The sequence below is a fragment of the Nilaparvata lugens genome, chromosome X, assembly GCF_014356525.2.
Source record: "Nilaparvata lugens isolate BPH chromosome X, ASM1435652v1, whole genome shotgun sequence".
In the NCBI taxonomy this organism is placed as follows: Eukaryota; Metazoa; Arthropoda; class Insecta; order Hemiptera; family Delphacidae; genus Nilaparvata; species Nilaparvata lugens.
The window spans coordinates 19,625,243-19,647,634 of NC_052518.1; the positions used below are offsets into that span (position 1 = coordinate 19,625,243).

The 22,392-nt window shown below is 33.4% G+C and overlaps 1 protein-coding gene across 1 annotated transcript in view; it reads left to right on the plus strand.

The window, feature by feature from the left end:
• LOC111054800 (ephrin-A2) overlaps nt 1-22,392 on the plus strand; it is a 203,434-nt gene that overhangs the window by 161,525 nt on the left and 19,517 nt on the right. Inside the window, exon 2 of the mRNA XM_039441847.1 lies at nt 15,086-15,227. Coding sequence (XP_039297781.1) covers nt 15,086-15,227 — 142 coding nt within the window. The remainder of the gene's footprint in view (nt 1-15,085; nt 15,228-22,392) is intronic.

A 22,392-nucleotide genomic window follows, 5' to 3' on the forward strand; every position in this document is an offset into this window, starting at 1 on the left:
TCCATATCTATTGACAATCGCTCATGAGATTTTCAAAACAGAAAGCTGCTGAGCCATTTCTTCTCATGTAAAAAGGCTATTCATGTGAATCAAAATTGATATAATAATAATCGTTAATTAACTATATTTCATCATGTTACTTTACATCTGAAAAGTAAATCTAAATATAGTAGAGCATAGTAGTAAATTAATGAGTAATATTTTACTTATCTTGTATTTATGTCACACATGTATATTGTGAATTCTTTTCAATGCTATTTGATCAGTTTTGAAATTATGTAAAACGTTATTGCGACCAACATGGATATGCATGTTTCTAGCTTTTGGATTCCCAAAATTGGCGCCTGATTTTCTGATGGTTTAAAAAAATGTGATTAGCGTTTGAAAGTAATTGTAAAAATTCAATTTAATTATGGAGATAATCATGTGACATCTTTTCTCTGTTAAATCTTTTGATTGATACAAATTATATAACTTACATCATACATGTCTCAGGTACTACAAACAAATTATAATTGTATTGGTTTCTGAAATTAACAATCCAATTATAATTGCATTGGTTTCCGAAATTAACTTGGATTCTCAGTAACTAATTAGTCAGATAGGAATTTAGAGGTTATATTAATGTAAGCCGAATTATGTGGACTGCCTTATGGGCGGACGAGGCTCATATGAACGTATTGTTGGAAGCATTCTCACATTCCGCTCAGTTATCAATATCATCTTGTTGAAAATTTAGTCAGTGTGCGGAATATTGAGTAATATTGCAGAGCGGTTGTGAAAAGCAAAAAACCACTTGATTAAATTTCCATTCCTCTTTGATTCTTATTGAGATTTTCCTGGCAAAAAATGAAAAGGTTACAAACATAACCCTTGGCTCTCTAGAAAAAATATACAGGTTGTTGGGAGTTGTTTCGGGGTTTGAAATTGTTGGACTCCCCATCCAGTCCAATTAATGAATACGCTTTTCGAAATTCCTCGTGGAACATTTCGAGTAGTTGGTTGGCACATTCCTCTAAAACTCATCTCGCTATGCTCTAATCACACATACATTCTCTCTCTCTCTCTCTCTCTCTCCCCTCGCATTGTACTCGAACTGGCATTCAGTTATTAGATATTTCTGAATTCAGTCAGTATCTCTCACCATTCAAATGAGGAAGAAATAGTCACTCGCGCAGCACTTCAATTGATAACTTCTCCAATTTGAAGCTAAATACTGTTTCATTACTCTAGTGATCAACTCGATCTGTGGTGAGTTCGTACTGTGGGTAGGTATTCTACATATCTCCTCTTCAAAGAGTGATTTTGCAAATTTTGAAACGTCGAGTGTGAGCAGAATCACTTTATCAACCAACCGTATTGCAGGATCAATCGCCAATTGAACTTGAAATCTTGTACTGTCTTCAATTAACAGTGGTTTCGAACAATGAAATCATTGAGTCACCACTACGCGTCATTACTAGTCACGGCAGGTCGTTTCTTTGTACTGGTGAAAAAACATAGACATTTAGACATCTAAAAAGTAGTTCTGATATGAGTGAACTTCTATACTTCTGTAAGTTATAATCTCCTACATATCACAGGTTTGAGGTTTAATACAGTATTGGTATGGAAAGTAAAATGTAGCATTACTTTCCAATAGTAGCTTATGTAAATGTCTTGATTTGACATTACTTTACTTTGAATCTATGGAAAAATACTTCTCTCTTGAAGCAGAGGGCGAGCAGTTTACGATTTACGTGAAACAAATTGCGTCAGTTGGCATAGTTTTAAAAAGCAAGGTCGCTGTAACAAAACACAAAGAATCTTGTGGAATTTATATAGACTTGTCAAGCGAAATCCTTCATAACTGGATTGCACTTATTGTGCTCTCTATGCTTATCAGTGTTCTAAACTGGACACCAGAATGTCAAATTTATGCAGAAATATTGTGATTTATCATTGAAAACGTCAAATTTGCGTGAATAATCGTAATTTATAATCTTACTCACTTCAATCTCGGGTTCCTTTCCAAAGAACTGGATCTGAAATGAATTATGATTCAAGAATTGGGGTCAATGGAACACTTCTCGCTTTTTGGTACAATTTGCATCCAAATATTCTACTTTGAGTAATATATGATCAATATAATGGATTTTGGAATCATGTCCTATCAGACCTTCCAGAGGAAATATACCTCATTAATGAATATATAATTAATTAAGTAATCTGATTAGTTTCAACTAGTAACTTATTATTTATTGAGTAGGAGGAGGAAGAAGTAGAGGAGAAGGATAAATATTATTAATCAATGTGACTAGAATGTGTTAAAATTATGTCGACAATGTTATAACTAACGAATTATATTCAATAGAATGAAAATTGATCTAATCAAAATAATTCTATGATTAGCAATATGTATGCAGACTATTTATCTGTATTAAAATATTCGAAAGATGATGAATAATTATGATTCTATGATTATATGGAAATAAGTATTATTGAATAAAATCATAGTAAAGAGTAAATAGAATGTTGTAGAAGTTTCAAAACTGGAGATATGACTGTTGAAATAATTAGTGACTGAATGAGTGATTTTAATCAATTTTCAATAGGAGTCTGTTTCTATTTTCTTCTAATTTGTTCAATATCTCTCCTCTCCCGAACAAATGTAATTTGTATTTCGCCACAGTATTGGCGAACTAGTTGCAAAATACAATGGAATTGGAAATAATGTGTTCCAACTGAGAATACCTTCAATATACCATTCCTGTATTTGTGGTAGTATTCAATTCATTTGTCAAAGCAAATTGCCCTTTCACTACATTTTTATGGATAGAGCAAGCGATTTTTTCCATTTCTGGCAATTCAATTGCGGGCTTCAATCTTTCTATTGAAAGAATATGTGACTAGTTCATGATGATCAAGTTTCCTTTTATGAAACTGCGCACAACATTTATATGAGAAGATGACAGATTTTCTTGTTGGAACCAATTTTCTTGAAGCTGAAGCAGTAAACTTGTAACGACCTAAAGCTGGATATTTGCTATGCAACTGAGTATAGAGGATTTTGCACCGTCGTTTAGCCGATTCTCAACAAAGAAAATGTTAAATGCAACGTTCAAACAGGTTTTGACCAAGACAAGAAAAACCTTATCTTTATCCTGGTATCATCAATGAACGGTTGATTTTGTCGTTCTCAGCGTTTGCGATTTAGAATGTTTTATATTGAGCCATGTTCCAACCACATTCTTCAACATCTTACCGTCTCAGTTTCACCTAAGATCTAAGATTCCGCTTTTTCTAAAATGAATCTAATAAAGGTCAAAGTCTGAGGTTAAATGAATAAGATTTTCATAGCTTTTAACTTTTTCTTTTATATCTGTCAATTTTTGATTAATTTTAAACTTGTCTCCTGTCTACCTTGGCAGAAAAGTATGATTCGTTTCATAGATCGACTCTTGAGATATTGTCTAGATGCATCGTATAGTTATGTATATGCATCAAGTTAGAAACTCTTAACTCTACAGATTCTCATAGTATTAATCATGGAAGCCTTTAAACGTAACATGTGTACAGCATAAATAATAAATTGTCTCTGAAAAATCCTCGATTGTTTTGAGATATATGTAATCATGTGTGAGTTCATTCATTCAACATCCTGAAATATTATGTTAATTTTATCTGTTTTTATGTTTATTTAAAGTTCGTCAGTTAAGCCCAATCCATATTTGGATTTCTATTGTTGGACATTTACATTAATTGAATTCACTCTCGTGTATGGATCGTATTCCTCCCCAGTTTTCCTCTCTCACGGTTAATTGGATGATTCAGTCTTCTTAAGTTTCTGAGTATCTTGTTTATTTTCTGGATTTTACTGCTTTTGAGGATTTGGCTTTTCCGTGGAAGCGGATTTAATTATCACATAATATTCGTGATATATATCCCTATATTTTATACTTTTAAAACTTTGGTGCTGATTGATCATTGTCAATAATCAAGAACAAATTTTTAGTTTTTTCTAAGAATCTTGGTTCTTTGATGTTTGCCAGCATCTATATTGAAAAAAATGTTTTCTAAAAAAAATACAGTTTTCCAGTGTACACTATACTGCCATTTCCCTGAACCGAGTCCCGACACCATGCTTCATCTGTATAATATAAATTAGTTGTAGGAAATTTTTGCGAACGATATTGTCATGTTGTATCATGTTGCTACCTCCGGTTAGTACCTCCATACAGCCTGTCAACTTGTCCAAGAAGTGTAGGCCTACTTGTCTGTGGTGAAAGGAGAGAACCTGTGATGATGGTGTGGGGGCAAGTGGTTTGGGGAAGCCGGAGAATACGTCTATGTAGACATGTGTAACATGTATATGTATATTAAGGTCTTTTAACGCGTAGAACGGTAGTGGATTATTATGTTTGACAAGAACGTTTAATTTTGACGCCTGCGCTAGCTATAGGCCTAGTATATTGGTTTGATGCAGTTGCGTGTGTCCCTTACAACTGGGTCATTTGACACTTGTCTGGGGGGTTGGGGGGCACTTACGTTACACATCCACCAAAAATGCATGCCCGATATCTCTCCATCTCCCTCTCACCCACATCTCCATCATCTTTCTCCTTTCCATTGAAAGTGACATCCATTTTGAGGTTAGGTTTCTGGAAGGCGTGGTCTCCGACCGTGAGGACGGCCCACTAGTCTTCTTTTTCACCAATTTCTTTTTTAATCTTGTTCTTTTTTATGTCTTCCGTTTTCTCCTTTGTTGACTTGTTCAAGTGTTTAATAACAGGGATTCACACTAGCAGGACCCCCCTTTCTCATGTTCACCCCTTGTTTTGTGGCACGCACTATGTACCTCTTGCATCCCGAAGTTATCAATCCTACAATCCATCAACTTATAACATCTTATGATGAGGCAAGCGATAATGTAATATAATTATTATTGATGCAATGAGAATTGAACCCAAGACCAGAGCAGCGATTGGAGATGCAACGCTCCAGTCCACTAGGCATCTCTGATAAGAATTACACATTTGCCATGCTACATACGTGTTACTATCTATACGTATTTCATACAAACCCTTTTCAAATTGGCCATTTTTTGTGTATTTGAATATGGGGTTAAGTACACTCAACAATATATTTTCCATTTTCCGACCGAATTTGACTCATGAGGGATGATTTTGGACCGCCTTGACGAGCCGAGAAGAATGAAGTGTAGTACGATGAAATCTGAGAATTGTGTCAAAAGTTATAAGTGTTTGAAATTTTGATCCTTAAGGTGTCCTTAAGTGCGCCCCTCCACTAGCAAATACTGAAATGAAGTGCATCTTACGGGTGATTCTCATAGAACATAGTCTCATGAACTTATGCCATTGTGCAAAATATCAATGTGAGGACAATGTTGTTTGTGATGATGGTTGAAGCTGAAAATTAGGTGTTTTTCACAATACAAGGAGCATTGTTGTCAGGTGTACCTGGAAATCGATATGAGATAGAGAGCTGATCTCAGATTGTAGAGCACAAAAATACGCCCAGAGGGATTTTGAATTATACATCTAAATGGTAACAATCGTAAGAGATTGTTGAACAAAAACGAAATTTCATCGAAATTGATTTTTTCTTCAAATTTCACTCATTTTTGAAAAATCATAACTCAGTACTCATTGGAGATAGAGAGCTTCGAATGATCTCATTTCATTCAGAATTTTATAATCTAAAAAAAAGCGGGAGCAAATTTTGCTGTCCGATCACGAGATTCGGCTGAAATAGCTGAAAACTGGAAAATGAGCCGAAAATACGAGGTTTTTGGGCCACCCTGTATCTAGCACAAGGAAATTTTGCATGAAGAAATTGGTTCTGGACTTCTCTTATGTACCCAAATAATATATTGAAAAATCATAACTACAATATAAATTGCAAGTTCACCCCCTTTTTTATGTCTATATTAACTGGACTAATATGTTAGTATTATTGTAAATCAAACTAATTTTATCGATTATCATCATAATTGATAGTATTTAGCTATCTTATTTTGTAACCTCATTTTATAATTCAAGCATTACAGAAGCTTATTCAATTATTTCATAGTACTGTACTGTATATTCTAATATACATATTCTGTATTATTCAATTATCAAGAATACACTCTCATGCTAAGCATTAGTCAGAAGAGTGCTCACTTCTCATGTATTGACGTCTAATCTTTAAATAATGTCTCTCATTAATTAAAACATTGTGTTTGTTGATTAGTATTAGTGTTTGTGGTTTATACTGAAATGCTGGATAAGCGTAGAGTATTGGATTGTAGAGTGAGATCAACTTCAAACTGGCAGCATTCATTTCAAATGCTTCCCATTTCCCCAATGCTGACACTTCTAAGTGAATCTGACTGTAACAGAAAGCATCTATATATGGCCGGAAATTATTGTATCATTGTAGCCGAGATTCAACTCTAATCTGATCGCTACGCCAAACAACGTATCGCAAATCAAATTTGCAAAAGGATACGATTTAATTTCTGTACATCAAACAAAATCCCTGTTGTCGCCCCGGACACTAAGTAGATTATTGACAAATGCTATTTGTGCGGTCCTAGACTAGTGTTATATAGACTAGAGCCTCGGTCAATACTAGTGGATGAGCCGGATGCTGGATGCTGTGTGCAAGAGCCTGGATAATTTGTCGATTTTCAACATCAGAAAACACCATACAGTTCGCATTCAATACTTGGACGCTATTCAAATATATATATATATATATATTCGGTGTCACTAAACAGGGCGACAATCTCGTTCATTATTAGCGGGCTATTTAAATAAACCACGTGTCCAAATATCGATGTGATTGAGTGAGTCATTTTGGTGCATCGAACGATGCGACACTGTGTCATTTCAGCATAGACTGAAAGTTTCAATTAACCGTCTCGGAATAGAGATTTACTCGATACTCTGTTGTGTCAAGTAATTGGAAATTGTTTATATAATTTTATCATTTATGGCTACCGTTAATTGGCTTCCATAATAAATTATATTAATTTATTGAAAATTAACGGTGGCTTCTTATTGGGGAATATGCAATAATAAATTCCCTAAAAAATACAGTGATTTGAGTTGAATAAAGTGGTAATAAGGCATAAGATTGTGGTAGTGTTCTGCTCTGCAATCTACTCAATTGACTGACCAAAAGCTGATGACTATTAGTAATTTATCTCTGTAAATATCATCGACAAAAATATCTCTGAAGGCATACATAAATATTTCTGGATTATTGACTAGAGGGTTGTAAGACCTCTGTGAGCATGCCAAAATTTAAATGTTACAAAATAGTTTTCTGAAAATTTGAATGAAATTTAGTAGTTTAATTGTTGTGAATAGTATTGAATCAATACCCCACGAAATTAGTCTCTAGTAAAAATTAGTCTCACTCTCAGTAAAAATTACTGCTCAAATTTAGAGTTTTCTTGCAATACATTTAGCTCTCATTACATTTTCCATATTCCTCCCGCATAAGTGGTTCTCTACAACTTCTACCTTTCTATATATTGCTCTGTTGATCATTTTAGAATATGTATTGATTTTTCAAATACAATTCAAATAGTAGATGTGTTAATTGTTTAAGAATTTATAAATCTATACAAATGTAAACCTGAACCATAGTTTCCTTAATTCTCGGTCTATTCAATATTACTAACTATGCATGCTTGAAATAATCATTTCTTGGGAAGCAGTGCACAATTCTCTCGTTTTTGTTTATGGTATAGGCTAATATAATTGAAAAACTAGTCTTTCGATGGAACCATCAAATTCTAATTGAATAGAAGTCAATGAATGGCTTAGCAGCTGACATCCGTGCTTTAATTAGGCAGTAGTACAAAGAAGCAGTTCGTATAGAAGCTGAAGGACTAATATCCTTCAGTGATTTCTACAATTTCCCTTATGAGATTTTGATAGTTGGAAAACGGGTGATTGCGGAAAACGTCTCTTGCATTATGCCAGGAATAATTGAATAATACTTGAGGTAAGAGGTGCTACATCATAGTATTACCAAAGTGATCTATAGTGATCCATATGTAGACTAGTACGATTGTTTAGGTACGATTGAGAGGTCGGTTTAGTGGAGGCGAATACAAATATAGCTCCATACTATTTTCTCCATTCATCAAATCAATATTTTTCCAAAGGTTAAATTCAACTCACAAAAAAGCATATTGCTGTAATCTATCATCAATTCTGAACTTTGTATGTATTCCAAGCTCAGTTTTGTAAAAAAAATGATTATCCAAATTTAGCTTTAATACAATTTTTCTCACTTTATGTGTTTCTGCTTCGCAATCAAGGAAAAGGAAGGGAACAATATATCGTATTGAGAAAAGCGACTTGAAATTGTCACAAGCACCCGCAACACAAGCCGGCAGGCTCGCTTCGCTCGCCTTATCCGTCTGATCTGGACCCTCACAGAATCATTCAGAAATAAGACCAGCAGGCTCGCTTCTCTCGCCTACATTTTCCATTATTTGAGATTGCTTCCTTCTGTCAGATGGCTATAGGTAGGCCTATATGCCGCCTTGATTTAATCACGGTTTGTTTTGAATTAGATAGCGCGGGGTATAAAAGTCTCAACACAGTGATTTCTCACATAGAGACATGATTAAAATATTATGAGAGTTATTGTATTTCAGTCTAGTTTTTTAAAATTTAACATGTATATGAAACTGTAGGGAACTTAGAAAACGTACATTTCTAACCCTTTCAAGTTTCAATTTTACTTGAGTAATATGGAAAACTGATTTCAGGTGTATTTTTAGGAATATATTTCATTCAATCCATTCCATATAAACATTATGCTTCGTTTAATATCTATGTCCTGTTCATAGAATTTCATTTCACGCATAAATCCCACACCCACTAATTACTCATATTAAACGGAAAAGAAAATCTTCCACTATCATATTATTATTTTGGATGATCTGAAAAAATTTTACATAGTAGTTCAGTGAACATGTAGTTTAATTATTAGAAAGCATTTTTGTTAACTCTGAAGCTTCGAATGAGAGCTATCTATGTAGCTCTGTATTTGTAGACTTACCAAATATTTATGCAAAGGAATCAATTTAGGGGTATAATTTTATCGATAGAGGTATTTTGTCATGGATTAATAGAGATAACGTTTGTGTGGTGATATGTTATCACGAGGATATTGCTCCAATTCCAATGAATTAATTACTTATGAACCAACTAGAAATGTGCCATCAGATATTGAAACTGCACTTTTACTCAATTTGATTATTTGATTACATTTTAATTACTGGAACACTCATATTGCAATTTGTAGTACTGTAGCTAGATATAATGATGCAATTACTGAGACTCTCGAAAAACGCAAACCCAAGTGCAGTAGTTTTCATTAAGGTTTTTTGCATTTGAATTCAATCAGCATTCGGGCTCTATTTTCTGGAGCATGCAATAGACTTTTTAATCATATTACTGAATGATCGAGTCTTTTGTCAAAATGCTGCTTTCCGTTACATTCGTCCCGCAATTTTATCAACGAATTTCTGCGCTGAGTGTTGTCGAATGAGCGTGGATCGTCTATCTATTGTATTAAAAATCCTGCTCCGTACTTGACATTTTTTAGACTAGCAGTCACTTCTATGTAGTGCATAGTAATCCATGTTAATCAAGAATTACAAGCTGCTCTTTGAATAGCGGCCACGTTTCATGTAGCATGTGGCCGTGTATACCATGTGGCATGTGGATTATTTTCATTGTATTCTGATTCATTCAAGCCGTGTTCCGTGTATTCTATAAGGAAAATCGTCAAATTACAATTTCCATTGAAAGCATTAGCATTATCGATTCGATTATTCGCTATTAATTAGCAGGCATTGATGATGTACAATAGCGATTTCGAGTATTATCCTGGTCCTGATAATAATTGGAGCTCTAATACTAGTTGTTGGCTTCCCTCCTCTAAAAAATGAACAGCTGCTTTCAATATGAGACCAGATCAAATTGACACTAATTAAAGTCAAGCTCAAATATTTTGCTCAAGTAATTAGTGAACAAAATCGGCTGATTAAAATACACCAAGTTTAACTGATAACAATCAAGTATCATCTCGTTTCCTTTCTGTGATCGTTTTGTAACAAAGGAAACATTCATTGTAATTTTTGCACTTGATGCCTATTTCAAGTTATTTCAGGCTATTTCAATAATCAAGGCAGATGTTAATGTATTTTTTATTGGCATAATCCTATCCATTTTTGTATTTATATTGTTTGCTTATTATTCGCTTATTTATTATTTTTCGCTTCGCTTGCCGGTATTTTTCATTTGAGCTTGCTACCCCTCGTCAAATAGTCATATACCGTACTGAATTTCAGGCTCTTTCCAGTTGACTAGGAAAACGCAGGAGAACACTGATTATGGTCGAATCAGTTTCTGTAAATAAAAATCATTTCCCATGTAGAGAAGTTATTGAGATATGATAATTTTTATATTTCAGTCCAGATTTTCGAAGCAAATAATGTACAGAACTTACATACATTCATAGTCTCTCTTTCAAGTTCCAATCCAGTGTACTTGGAAAATCTGGAAGGATATATTGAAAAACTGCAGAAAAGGAACCCTCTAAATTTGAACATTTTCTCTCAATCAGATTTTGAAAATCTTAGAAATTGCAGAAAAACGCAGATTTTGGGCGTATCTTTGAAAATTTTCTCAAACCCGTTCTTAGTGCTCCTGTAGAAGGCCAACTGAGCATACCTGCCAAAATTTGAAAGTATTTGGTCCAGTAAATTTTTAGTCCTGTTGGTTATGAATCAGTGAGTGGATAAATGGAGGAATATAATTATAATTGTCATTTGAAAACTATTATCACCCAATAAGACCAAACTTACGTTTTCTTGAACTTATCAGATGAATCCTTTGTTACTCCACTTTAAGATGTGATAGTTCCCAATTTTTTATACAATTGAATTTGTATAATTTAGTACTAACAAAATGAAGCAAAATTTATTTTTCACGTTAAATCAATCGAAATAACATTAAACTAATCTGTGATCCGCTTATTTCTCATTCAACTTCCAATGTGTTAGAACTTCATGCAAGAACTGTGTTCTCATCCGTTGGATTAATTGAAAAGTATGTTCAATATTTCGCTGTGATTTATTAGAATGTACAGTACACTTGAGGCATTACACACCAATGTGGGGTACATTTCGGGGACTTCGAGGGGAGTTTTAATCCTGTGGCATGAAAAATAAAGCCAGGACATTAGCATGTAGACAAATTGTAGGGAAAGATATGCTCCATCACCGGAATCTGCTGACTGACGTTTTCAATCCGTTTTCTTATGCAGACAAACACTGTGGTTTAAATAAGGCCACTCTTTTGTCACATGCATTTAAGTTACTTGAAAAATTATCGTGCATCTTGAATTAGTTTTTATTTGAAAGATTGTAAAAGAGATGAATAATGTTTCATTTTTCACAATTCAATCCTGTTGGATTTGAATCTTAAATTTGAATATCGTATCAGCTTGTCATTTGGAAGATTTTGAAGAGAGATATTCTGAATAATATGGTTCATTTGTCACAGTAGAATTCTTTTGAATTGCAGAAAAGAATATTTATATCGACAATAAAATATTTCACACTTCTTGTTTGATCTTTTCAAAATGGAATGATTGTCTATTTTCATAGAGCGATACAATTTGTTGTATTCATTGTTGATCTATATAGTCGACATGATCAGATCATGTGGTATGTTAAATTATAGTAATAATCGCACGCTTGGTAGGAAAATAATATTCCTTTTCCAAGCTTGTATATTTATTATATAAGATTCATTCAAAAAGGTAGCATATACTTTTTATTTGGTCTAATAATATCGACTGTCACATGCGTAGTTGATGTTGACGTTGTACACACACATTCAATATCATTGGCTGATTCAAGTTTATCACGAACGCTCATTAAATAACACCAGTGGGATGTATTTATTGTAAGTTTTCTAATTAGGAATAATAGAAAACTAATTAATAATAATTCCCAATTTTTTGTGAAATGGAAATGGGATGGGGTCTAGCTTAATTTTTTCAACTGTTGACTAGCGATATTCTCGTATCTGTTCTAAATGGTATAAATAATGTATTATCTGTCATGTTCGTTCTATATGAATCTTGGTAAGTTTAAAAATACATTATATATATACAAAAACAGAGTATTGACCGTATTGAAATAGAATACAGTTCCATGCTCTAGATTGTTCTCCTCTGTAGTGTTGTTCTCGTCTTGTTCTAGTCCTGTAGTCTTGTTCTCCTCTCTCTAGCAGTTGCTTTATGAACATGAACGTAATCAAATGAAATGTAGTACGGACTCGGACTGAGAACAGCTCACTATGTACGTTGACCAATTTTCCATCCTCCAGCCAGCTCTTGTGTGAACCTACTAATAAATAGAAATAGAATCGTCATTTTGGATATGTAAGTACACGAAAATGAGTGACAAAATAAAGTTCATACACTAGCAGCCTAAATTGAAACAACTTCAACAATGGTGAACTACGAGAGTTGTATGAATGAACGCGGAATAGTGTGTGGTGTGAGTTTGAGAGGATAATATGAGAATGTGAGAAAGAGATAGTATTAGAGTGTGAGAGGCTGAGTGGGGAAAGATTAGAAGTGGGCGTCACTGGTTCAGACACTGAAAAATTGACCCAACCACGCACGGCGAAGTTATCATGACCTTACTACAGCAGCCGAACCAACTTCCAAACTTTGAGCCAACATTTCAACTTGACTCGGAACAGCTTTTGCGCTATATTCATGATTCATCTTTTCTTAGTAGGTCACTCATGTGAACTGGGCAGCTAGGTGAAGTTCCGAAAATGTTTCGTAGACATTACAATGTGTTTCAAATTCCAAAAAAATCGTGTTCTCCATCTTGGAAACGCTCCAGGTGAGAACCTAAATCAACAGGAAATTGTACATTACCTTTTATCAATGCATCGTGGATAACTGATGCTATGTGTCCACTCTCACATATCAATTCAATAGGCTAATCTCCATGATATACAAATTCATTCGAGAAAATAATTGAAATATTAATTGAGATTTATAATATCAAACATACTAAAACTTTTGTAAATACAGTGGAAGAGATGCAAATATTTGTTGGAGATTCAAAATTTTGATGGAAGTGCGCCACCAAATTGACGAAATACTCATTGAATCTCATGGTACTCCATTGTAGACTACTTCATGTTCGTATTATTCCAATGTTAATAACAATGTTTTTCATCTATTTCACTGTAAAATACTGTTGATGGGTAATGGAATTCATTTTGTACGAGTTAAATTTATTATAATTGAACTTAATTTTTGAGTTTTGATAGTGATTCCCATGTGAAAGCAAGAACAAGAGATATCATATGGTAGCATTAACATTTTGTTCAAATACTGCTATGTTCAATTGAGGTTTTCGTGTATTTGGGATGTTAATAAACAAATAATATTAAACTTCAGTCTTATTTAATATGCAGTTTGATAACTTATGGTCTATTAATATCTTATAACATTTATTACTCATATCGTGATAAATCATACACTGTTACATTTTTACAAAAGTTCATGCATTTAAACATAATATACCTGTACAACCCCAAAATAATAATTCTTGCATGTAAATTGCGATAAATATTGTAAAATTATTCTTGTATGGAAATCCTGATAAATGTTGTACTGATAGAAATGAATGTTGGCGTAAAAAACTGGAATCCAAGCAGTTGCAGGTGATTGATCAATCATCTAAACGTTATCAATTATTTTACAATATTTTGATCAGTATTTAAGTTTGCCATTCAACTCGATGTTTTTGTTTAATAGATGCTGAAGTCAGGAACCCATATCAAATATTAAATTTATTGTATCACCAAAGTGATCAACTGACACAATGCGTGTCAATTCATGACATTCATGAATGCTCTGAATCGGCACACAATGCCATGTTTTTGTGTGTTACAATCAATTTCCCTGCATGATTTTTCGATTCCCGTATTCGAGTTTCACGTTTGAATGGATTATTCTAGGGTTTCTTTCAATAATATTGCCTATTGAATCAATGATTGGTCTCTAGTAACAGTATGGCTTCAGTAATATAATTGTCTGTTTGATACATGCTTCGCGCATGTGATAGATTATTTCTTGATAAAAATGACTTGGTACAATCCTTTTCTCGCGACTTATTCAAGTTATATTTGCCCCACTTTTTATTGCTAGCATTGTTTATTATGAACAATAACTTGATACATTGCTTTTTCAATTAATGCAATCAATCAAGAAGGCAGTTTCTCTTTTCTGGAAGTATAGCCCAATAATATCAATTCATTAAGGCTTTACAATGAATTTCTTCTTTTTATAATGTTCTAATCAATTCTACTGGGAAATTTTTGTGATCAATCTCCTCTCAAAACGAGAACCGTTAAAATGTTGCGGGTCATTGCAGTTCCAAATGATACAGTAACAATGATGACTCAGAAGAGACAAGGAAACGCAGGAAAACAAATAATAACCTTGTACCTTGGCTTGGTTTGAAGTACACGAGAACCGCATTGTTACCATGGGAAAAAATGGTACTATCTCTGATACTTGACAGCAATTAGATTGAAGCGTTTTGTATTATTCTTTGTGGCTAATGACTACTGGATTTAGATCACACGAGCATTCGTTCTCTTATCTGACGAGTTTCATGATTGTCATGACTACAATGTTACTTGTCAACATAATTCCTATCAAAATCATATTATCAAGAATTGGGAGCTGCTTCTGTCACCATCATGTTTACAATTGGAGGGACTCAGAAAGTTTCAACACTAGAAGTTTTGTGATCACCTAACAGTTAGTGACAAACTCTTTTTGTGTCTTTCTAATCGCTGCAGGATCTCTCGAATCGTTCTTCTCTAAATCTTTCGTAATTATTGTCGCACCAGATTTACTTTATTTTTTTGTGCTCACGTTCTCTTTGTCATTGCCGATCTCTGCATTCGATCTCCAAACTGTTTCTGTTCTCTATTTTTAACTTACTTTCTTTATTGTGTTTCAGATTCAGGATAGACAACACAGATCACATAATAGATGTGAACAAGGGCAACATACCTTTCGAGTATGACCAGGTGAACATCATCTGTCCCGTGTACACACCTGGCACTCACGAGGAGGATGCCGAAAAGTACATTATTTACAATGTAAGTACATCTCTTTGATTCATTACTTCATAAAGAATTTAAATAACAATCAATTTTTAAATTCAGATGACAGCTTCAATATTAGAACACATTTCATTTGCTCGCTATCAAAAAAATAAAACTTTTAAGAGAATCAATTTTGTTCACACAGTATTCACAATATATGACTACATATTGCATGCATTATTTTTCAAATCACTATTACATTTTCAATGAGATACATTTAATAGTTTGGATGTTACATGTTGATTTTTGTACACGACTCCACTTCAGTATTTAGTGTTAGCCGATTGATTACTATTCAAATAACTATTAACTTGAAGTATTCACTTTCATTCTGTATGTTCAGGGTACCTTACACATTTAACAGATGTTTCAATAAAAGTTTACATGTGAATATTATTACTCAACTTTAGTGTTGGTGTTTGGTCATCTAATCAAATCAGGGTGATTAGATGTCATGATATCTGGAAAATTATCCAGGAGGTAAAAAATACAGTAGGTAAAATATGATCATAGTCTAATGGTACTATCAATAGCGAGAATAGAAATTAGTGAGGGGCTAATTTAAAAAAAATGAGAGTTGAATCTTACATGTTTTTAAAGCTATAGATTTTGAGAATGTTCTACCAGTCATTAATCGGAGTTTAATTCAAAATAAATAATTAGTATTTCCGATTTCGGTTTCGGCTTTCAAGATCATATAATATCAATGTTGATGAGATAGCAATACTATGGGATAGTACTATGGGAAGGTACTATGGCACTATGTTGATGAGATAGTACTATGGGAAGGTTTCAGTAATAGAAAAAATAGAACATGAAACGTTTCTCCAATTCGAGTTATGAAAATTGGTTGAGACCAGATTTCAAAATAGAAGTGGTAAAAATTTGAGTTGTTTAAAATGACAAGAGTAGTATCAAGAGATTTTAAATTACAGTAATGTAAAATGTAAGTTGATGAGCGTGAAGAGATTTCCTATCAGATTTGAGTTATAAGATAATTTGGGAACAAATCTTAATATACATTAGTGCAACGGGTTGAATCTTTAAATAATTTGACGAAGGTTTAATGGTTCAGGTGTTGAGAGATGAAAAACTGACAATCCGTTAGGGTGGTCTTGGTATTCTTTAATTATGCTCTCAGGACTGATTGATAAGTTATGTAAAAGGCGTTGAGAGAGACAAATAATGATGATTGATGGATAATCTTGGTCAACATTTATTCATGTTTATTTCCACAACTCCAAATGAAAACTAATTGATATGACTAATGATGCAAGAGATCTGTATAATTTAAAAAAGTTTGAAATGTAGAATATAAATTTCATATTTATAAATACGCAAAAACCTCGTCTGCAGTTATTAGTTTGATATTACATCCCGATCGAGAGTTAAGTTCCACTGGGCCATGAGCCATGATGATCGTAGTCTATTTGATATCATTTGTAATAATACATTTATATTATAAGGGACTCATATGTTTTGAGGCAAGAAACTTTTGATAATTTTCCTACTGTGAAAACTGTAAAATACTGCAGAAATATTGAAATCCTGGATTTGACATGCACAAGTTTAAAAATTTGAATTTAGATTAGAAAAAATTAAAAAGGCCAACTTCGTAATTCTCTGTACATATAATAATTATATATTCTTGTGTTTCTCTTTGTAATGTAAGCCACTAATTTTCGCAAATTATTGAAAACAGCCAATTAGTCACACCTCATCTCTCTTATTATACAGAGTGTCCCACAAAAGGATTAACAGCCAAAGACTCGATATACAGGGTGATTCTTAATTATGGTAAAATAATTTAATACGTGATATTAGAGGTGAAAATAAGAAAAAAGTTCTTATAAACATATATCCATAAACGCTTCATTAGCGAGCTATACAGGTGAAAGATTTAGCCTGGAATTCAGTTCCTCTTGTGAAATACACCGATGCTGAATTGTTTGGGGACTAGTTTTTGAGAAACTTATGATGGATTCATATGGAAAAATATCTGAAAAATTGAATAAAACTAGTCTGGAAGCTGTAATGTGAGTAGTTTTTTGAGAAAAGAGTTTAAATATGCAAAAAATTTAAGTAGAAAAACACAGACTTCTACGTTTGATGCCCAATAACTTTCTTTAATGACCAGTAAAAAATAATTTTTCGCAATAAAAATTGTAGAGAATTTAATTCTGAAAAGAATTATGTAAGCTGTGTGAACTAAATTTGAATAAAATGTATTCTTATGTAGTACATTACACCACAACAATTTGCTGTTTTATGAGGAGAGAACTAATAACTCATAGGTTGTAGCTGATTGCAAATAAAAAATGAATTCAAATAACAGCTGTTCCAAAACAGCTGACTTATTTTGTTTTAAATAAGAAAATATTTAAAAGAAATTATCAGCAGAAAATTATTTTCAGAAATATTTTAGCTCATTGTTGAACAAAACAACAAACTAAGTTAGGCCTACTGTAAGGTAGGCCGCGCTGTGTTTTTTGTTTAATCTATTAACCAGTTATTTGTAACCATTTCACTTTGCTTTTGTGTTGAGTGTTTAATTTTTAAAAAATGGCAGGTAATTTTAGACATTATTCATACTCCGAATTAGCTGACATGCATTTTAATGTATGGAATGGGACACTGTAATAGTACTGAAGCAAGACGTTTGTATCAAGAGAACTTTCCTAACCGAGTATGTCCAAGTTCAAGGTTTTTTGCCACTTTTCATCAACGTCTGTCTGAAACAGGTTCTTTGATATCCAAAGAGCACATTTATGCAGGCAGACCCCGATCTACTATGACTTTTGGGTTAGAAGAACAAGTTCTTAATGAAATTTATGAACATCCAGAGAAGAGCACAAGAGAATTGTCAGTGCAGTTTAATGTCAGTCAATCTATTATTTGGAGGATACTAAAAGAGCAACAATTACATCCATACCACCTCCAGAAAGTTCATACTCTATTGCCACGAGACTGTATTCCCCGTGCTGGTATTTGCCGATGGTTTTTAGAAAAACTTGTTAACCCAAACTTTTTAACAAACGTTTTATTTACCGACGAGGCACACTTTACAAGAACAGCTATCGTTAACGTCCACAACCAACATATTTGGGCAGATGAGAATCCTCATGCCATCAATCCTAATCGTCCACAACATCAGTTTTCAGTAAACATTTGGGCAGGAATCATAGGAGATCATCTACTTCTGTTCGAGCTTCCTCCCAGGCTTAATGGCATAATCTACTTGAAATTTTTGAGAGAGGAGCTATTTATCTTACTTGAAGATGTACCTCTTCAGTTGCGCCAAAACATTTGGTTTATGTATGATGGAGCACCAGCACACTTCAGTGTTGCTGTTCGTGAACACCTGAATCACAGCTTTCCAAATCAATGGATAGGCCGAGGTGGGCCAGTACCATAGCCAGCTAGGTCACCAGACTTAAACCCTTCGGATTTTTATCTTCGGGGACACTTGAAAACCTTTGTATGCAATATTCCGATTGATACCATTGAAGAACTCCGATTAAGGATTTTGATCGGAATATAAATGATAAAGCAGACTCCTGGAATATTTGAATGGGTCCGACAATCGATGAGAAGAACATATGCATTCAGAACAACGAAGGTCACTTTGAACATCATCTTAAGTCTTTTGGTATAAGTTTAATGTCATTTAGATATGTTACTTTCATAGAAAAATAAAACTTTCCATAAAAAACCGAATACTCTATTTGCAATCAGCTACAACCTATGAGTTATTAGTTCTCTCCTCATAAAACAGCAAATTGTTGTGGTGTAATGTACTACATAAGAATACATTTTATTCAAATTTAGTTCACACAGCTTACATAATTCTTTTCAGAATTAAATTCTCTACAATTTTTATTGCGAAAAATTATTTTTTTACTGGTCATTAAAGAAAGTTATTGGGCATCAAACGTAGAAGTCTGTGTTCTTCTACTTAAATTTTTTGCACATTTAAACTTTTTTCTCAAAAAACTACTCACATTACAGCTTCCAGACTAGTTTTATTCAATTTGCAAGATATTTTTCCATATGAATCCAACATAAGTTTCTCAAAAACTAGTCCCATAAAAATTCAGCATCGGTATATTTCACCAGAGGAACTGAATTCCTGGCGAAATCTTTTACCCTGTATAGCTTGCTAATGAAGCGTTTATGGAAGACCTTTTTTTCTTATTTTTACCTCTATTATCACGTATTAAATTATTTTAGCATAATTAAGAATCACTCTGTATATATTTTTTTCTTCAATATTTTTAAAAAACGTCAATAACTAGATAACTATCAATCAAAATATAATTTTCCAATTGGATCTTATATAATTTATTCCTTTGTTTGATGTTTTTGAACTTGTTATTGGCGCTAGAAGTTGAAAAAAGTACATTCGTCGAGTTCAAAGTCAAATTCCAAACAGTTTGAACGGTCATAAAAAGTTCAAAAAAAGAAACAAATTATATGTATCTTATTGGAATTTTCTTCCTTTTTTCAAGCATATCCTCAGAAGAGATTTTGACTTATAGTTTTCTAGTTTTGAACGTTTTAAAAAAAATATCGAAAAATCAATAGATCTCGTAAACTACCGTTGATATAAGAAAATATTTTACGGGCATTTTTTTTTTGCAAATTTTAGAATAGATGTATTGAAATATGAGTGAAAAGAAGGAAGAAGTTACATCACTATTTTGTGATGTATTCAACTATCCTTTTCTTTCTGTAGTTGCAGATCTTGAATTCATGTAAAAAATCCGAAGGGGAAGTCTGAATAAAGAAAAAGAAGTACAATAAAGTGTTGTCGTTTATTAGTAAGAACTTATGTTGGGCTGTTCAACTATATATCGCCGTGTACTGAATCGTAAATTTGAATTTAATTAGATTGTAGTAGAGTGTAGAAGTAACGGTCACTGCATCTCAGTCTGGTTAGCCGAAGCTATTTATTGCTTTTGCAAGGAATTTGCTATGCAGACAATCTTGTCCATCGACTGTGACGATAGCAAAAAAACCTGCCAATGAATATATACAACAAATACTTATGTATAAGAAATAACCATGGAAATGAAATGTGTGAGATTGCAACAGAAGTAGTAGGCATTCAACTACAAATAATGCAAATACCATGGATCAATTGATGATCATCAAGTCTAGAGATCTAAAACTAGGAGATCGAATAGAGTTCAGGAAATAAGTTTTAGGTGTTTTCTGATTTCTAGATATTTAAAATACCCTGAGATGGAATAGAATCCAAGTAGTAGGTGCTTTCTGGTTTCTACATCTAAAAATGTGTATGTATATATATATATATATATATATATTATATATATATATATATATATATATAAATACAAACATATGTTTTTCTCTGATTTACAGATACCAAAAATATTAGGAGATAAAGTAGAATCAAAAATTTGAAAGATTGATAAAGTAACAAAAAATCGCTTGTAGATCAATCTCTACTAGATTTCTCACTCTAATAAAATGGAAAAGGTGAAATATATATATATATATATATATATATATATATATATATATATATGTTCATCTACAGATTGCTTCACGAGGTTTCCGTACCCTAATATTAACCAGAGTTTGGGCAATCATTGAGTATGAAATTTTCTGTATTTGACAAACAATGAATTAATACTTATTGAATCTTCCAACAGGGAAACTTCTAGTTTCTACATGGAGCTGATTTCCTTATTAAAGTACAATTTTCACAAAGGCGATCATGATTTCTTGGAAATGATTTCCCTTATTATTTCAACGCCAGCTTGTAACACACATTAAGGAGCAAACTCATTGTGAAAAACAATCTCGGAACAGTACAGAATAATAATCCACGATTGAGGGATTTTGTGCTCTCCTTGAGTAGCGACGCCTCCGCCTTCGATTTCTGACCGAGAAGCATTCTTTGTTTTCTTTTCAGTTATTGTTCGTTTGGATTCATTCATTCCTTGATCTTTTGAAAGCTGTCCTGGCTAGCATTGAGAGTTGGTCCCATTTATTTCATCTGCTCCTTTCCATCTTTTCAAAAACCTTATCTTTCGCGATACTTGATGTTTATCGCACGGGAAAAAATTGACTGATAGACCAACTGCATTAAAGGCGTGTTTTCTGTTTGGCGTTGACACTTTTTTATCCGTCGGCAGAGCACTTTTATTTTTTTTGTGTGTTGTTGACGTGGACGTGCCTTTGTTTTTAGTTTGCCTGTAATTGATGCTCGTCATTGACAACCGTGCTTCTGTCAGTGCGCCATCATTAATCTTTCTTTCATCGATTGAAAGTGTTGGGTCTCGTTCGTTTTACCTTTGGCCCGCCCGACGCTCTATCCTCTCCTTCAACCCGCCTTCCACCAAAGATGGCACTATACTCTTCTTATCCATTAGGCTACAGGTTTTGTAAACATCAACAAAAATGTATGTTATATTATACCAGAATATTTTAAAATTTACAATTTTTTTTGAATTAGTGAATTGTCTGAATATTTCCAAGTAGTTTTTAATTCTTCATAATGAGAAAATGAATTTAGATAAGCAACTATCAATGTGCGATATGAACATAGAATCTATTTTTCATCCTGAATATGTATTCACTGATACAGAAGCAGAAGCTCAAAAAATGTCTTCATTACTTTATAGATACGGTATACAGAATACAGTACATATCTCTCTGTGAGAGAGTGATATCTTTCTTGCAAATAAGGGATCAGTAAGAGATTCCAGATCACTGTTTGATAGAAAAGAATTTCTCGAGTTCCCCGAAGAGTCTGAAACCTTGGAAGGTTTCAAAATAATGACTACAGTAGTTCGAAAAAATTGCCAGCTCGAGGATTTTTTTGGAATACAGTAGCAATTAGCGAGAAGCAGTTGCTGGTCCCTGGTTGGTGATCGATAATTGCAGGGAAAGATGTGTGCCATGCCTAGGGATGTAGGGATGCAGTATGTCGTATGCCGTATGCCTCAGCCCCCGTTGCACCATTACAATTAGAATCCTGTTAAGGGACCGAGCGTCGGAGCGACGACGATATAAAAATGATGAATGAACTCATTTGACGGGGGATCATAACCCTCTTGTTCGTATTCCGTTTTGTCGCCTCTGTAGTCGTCAACAATCCCCATCCTGTCTCACGCATCGAATCTTTCTC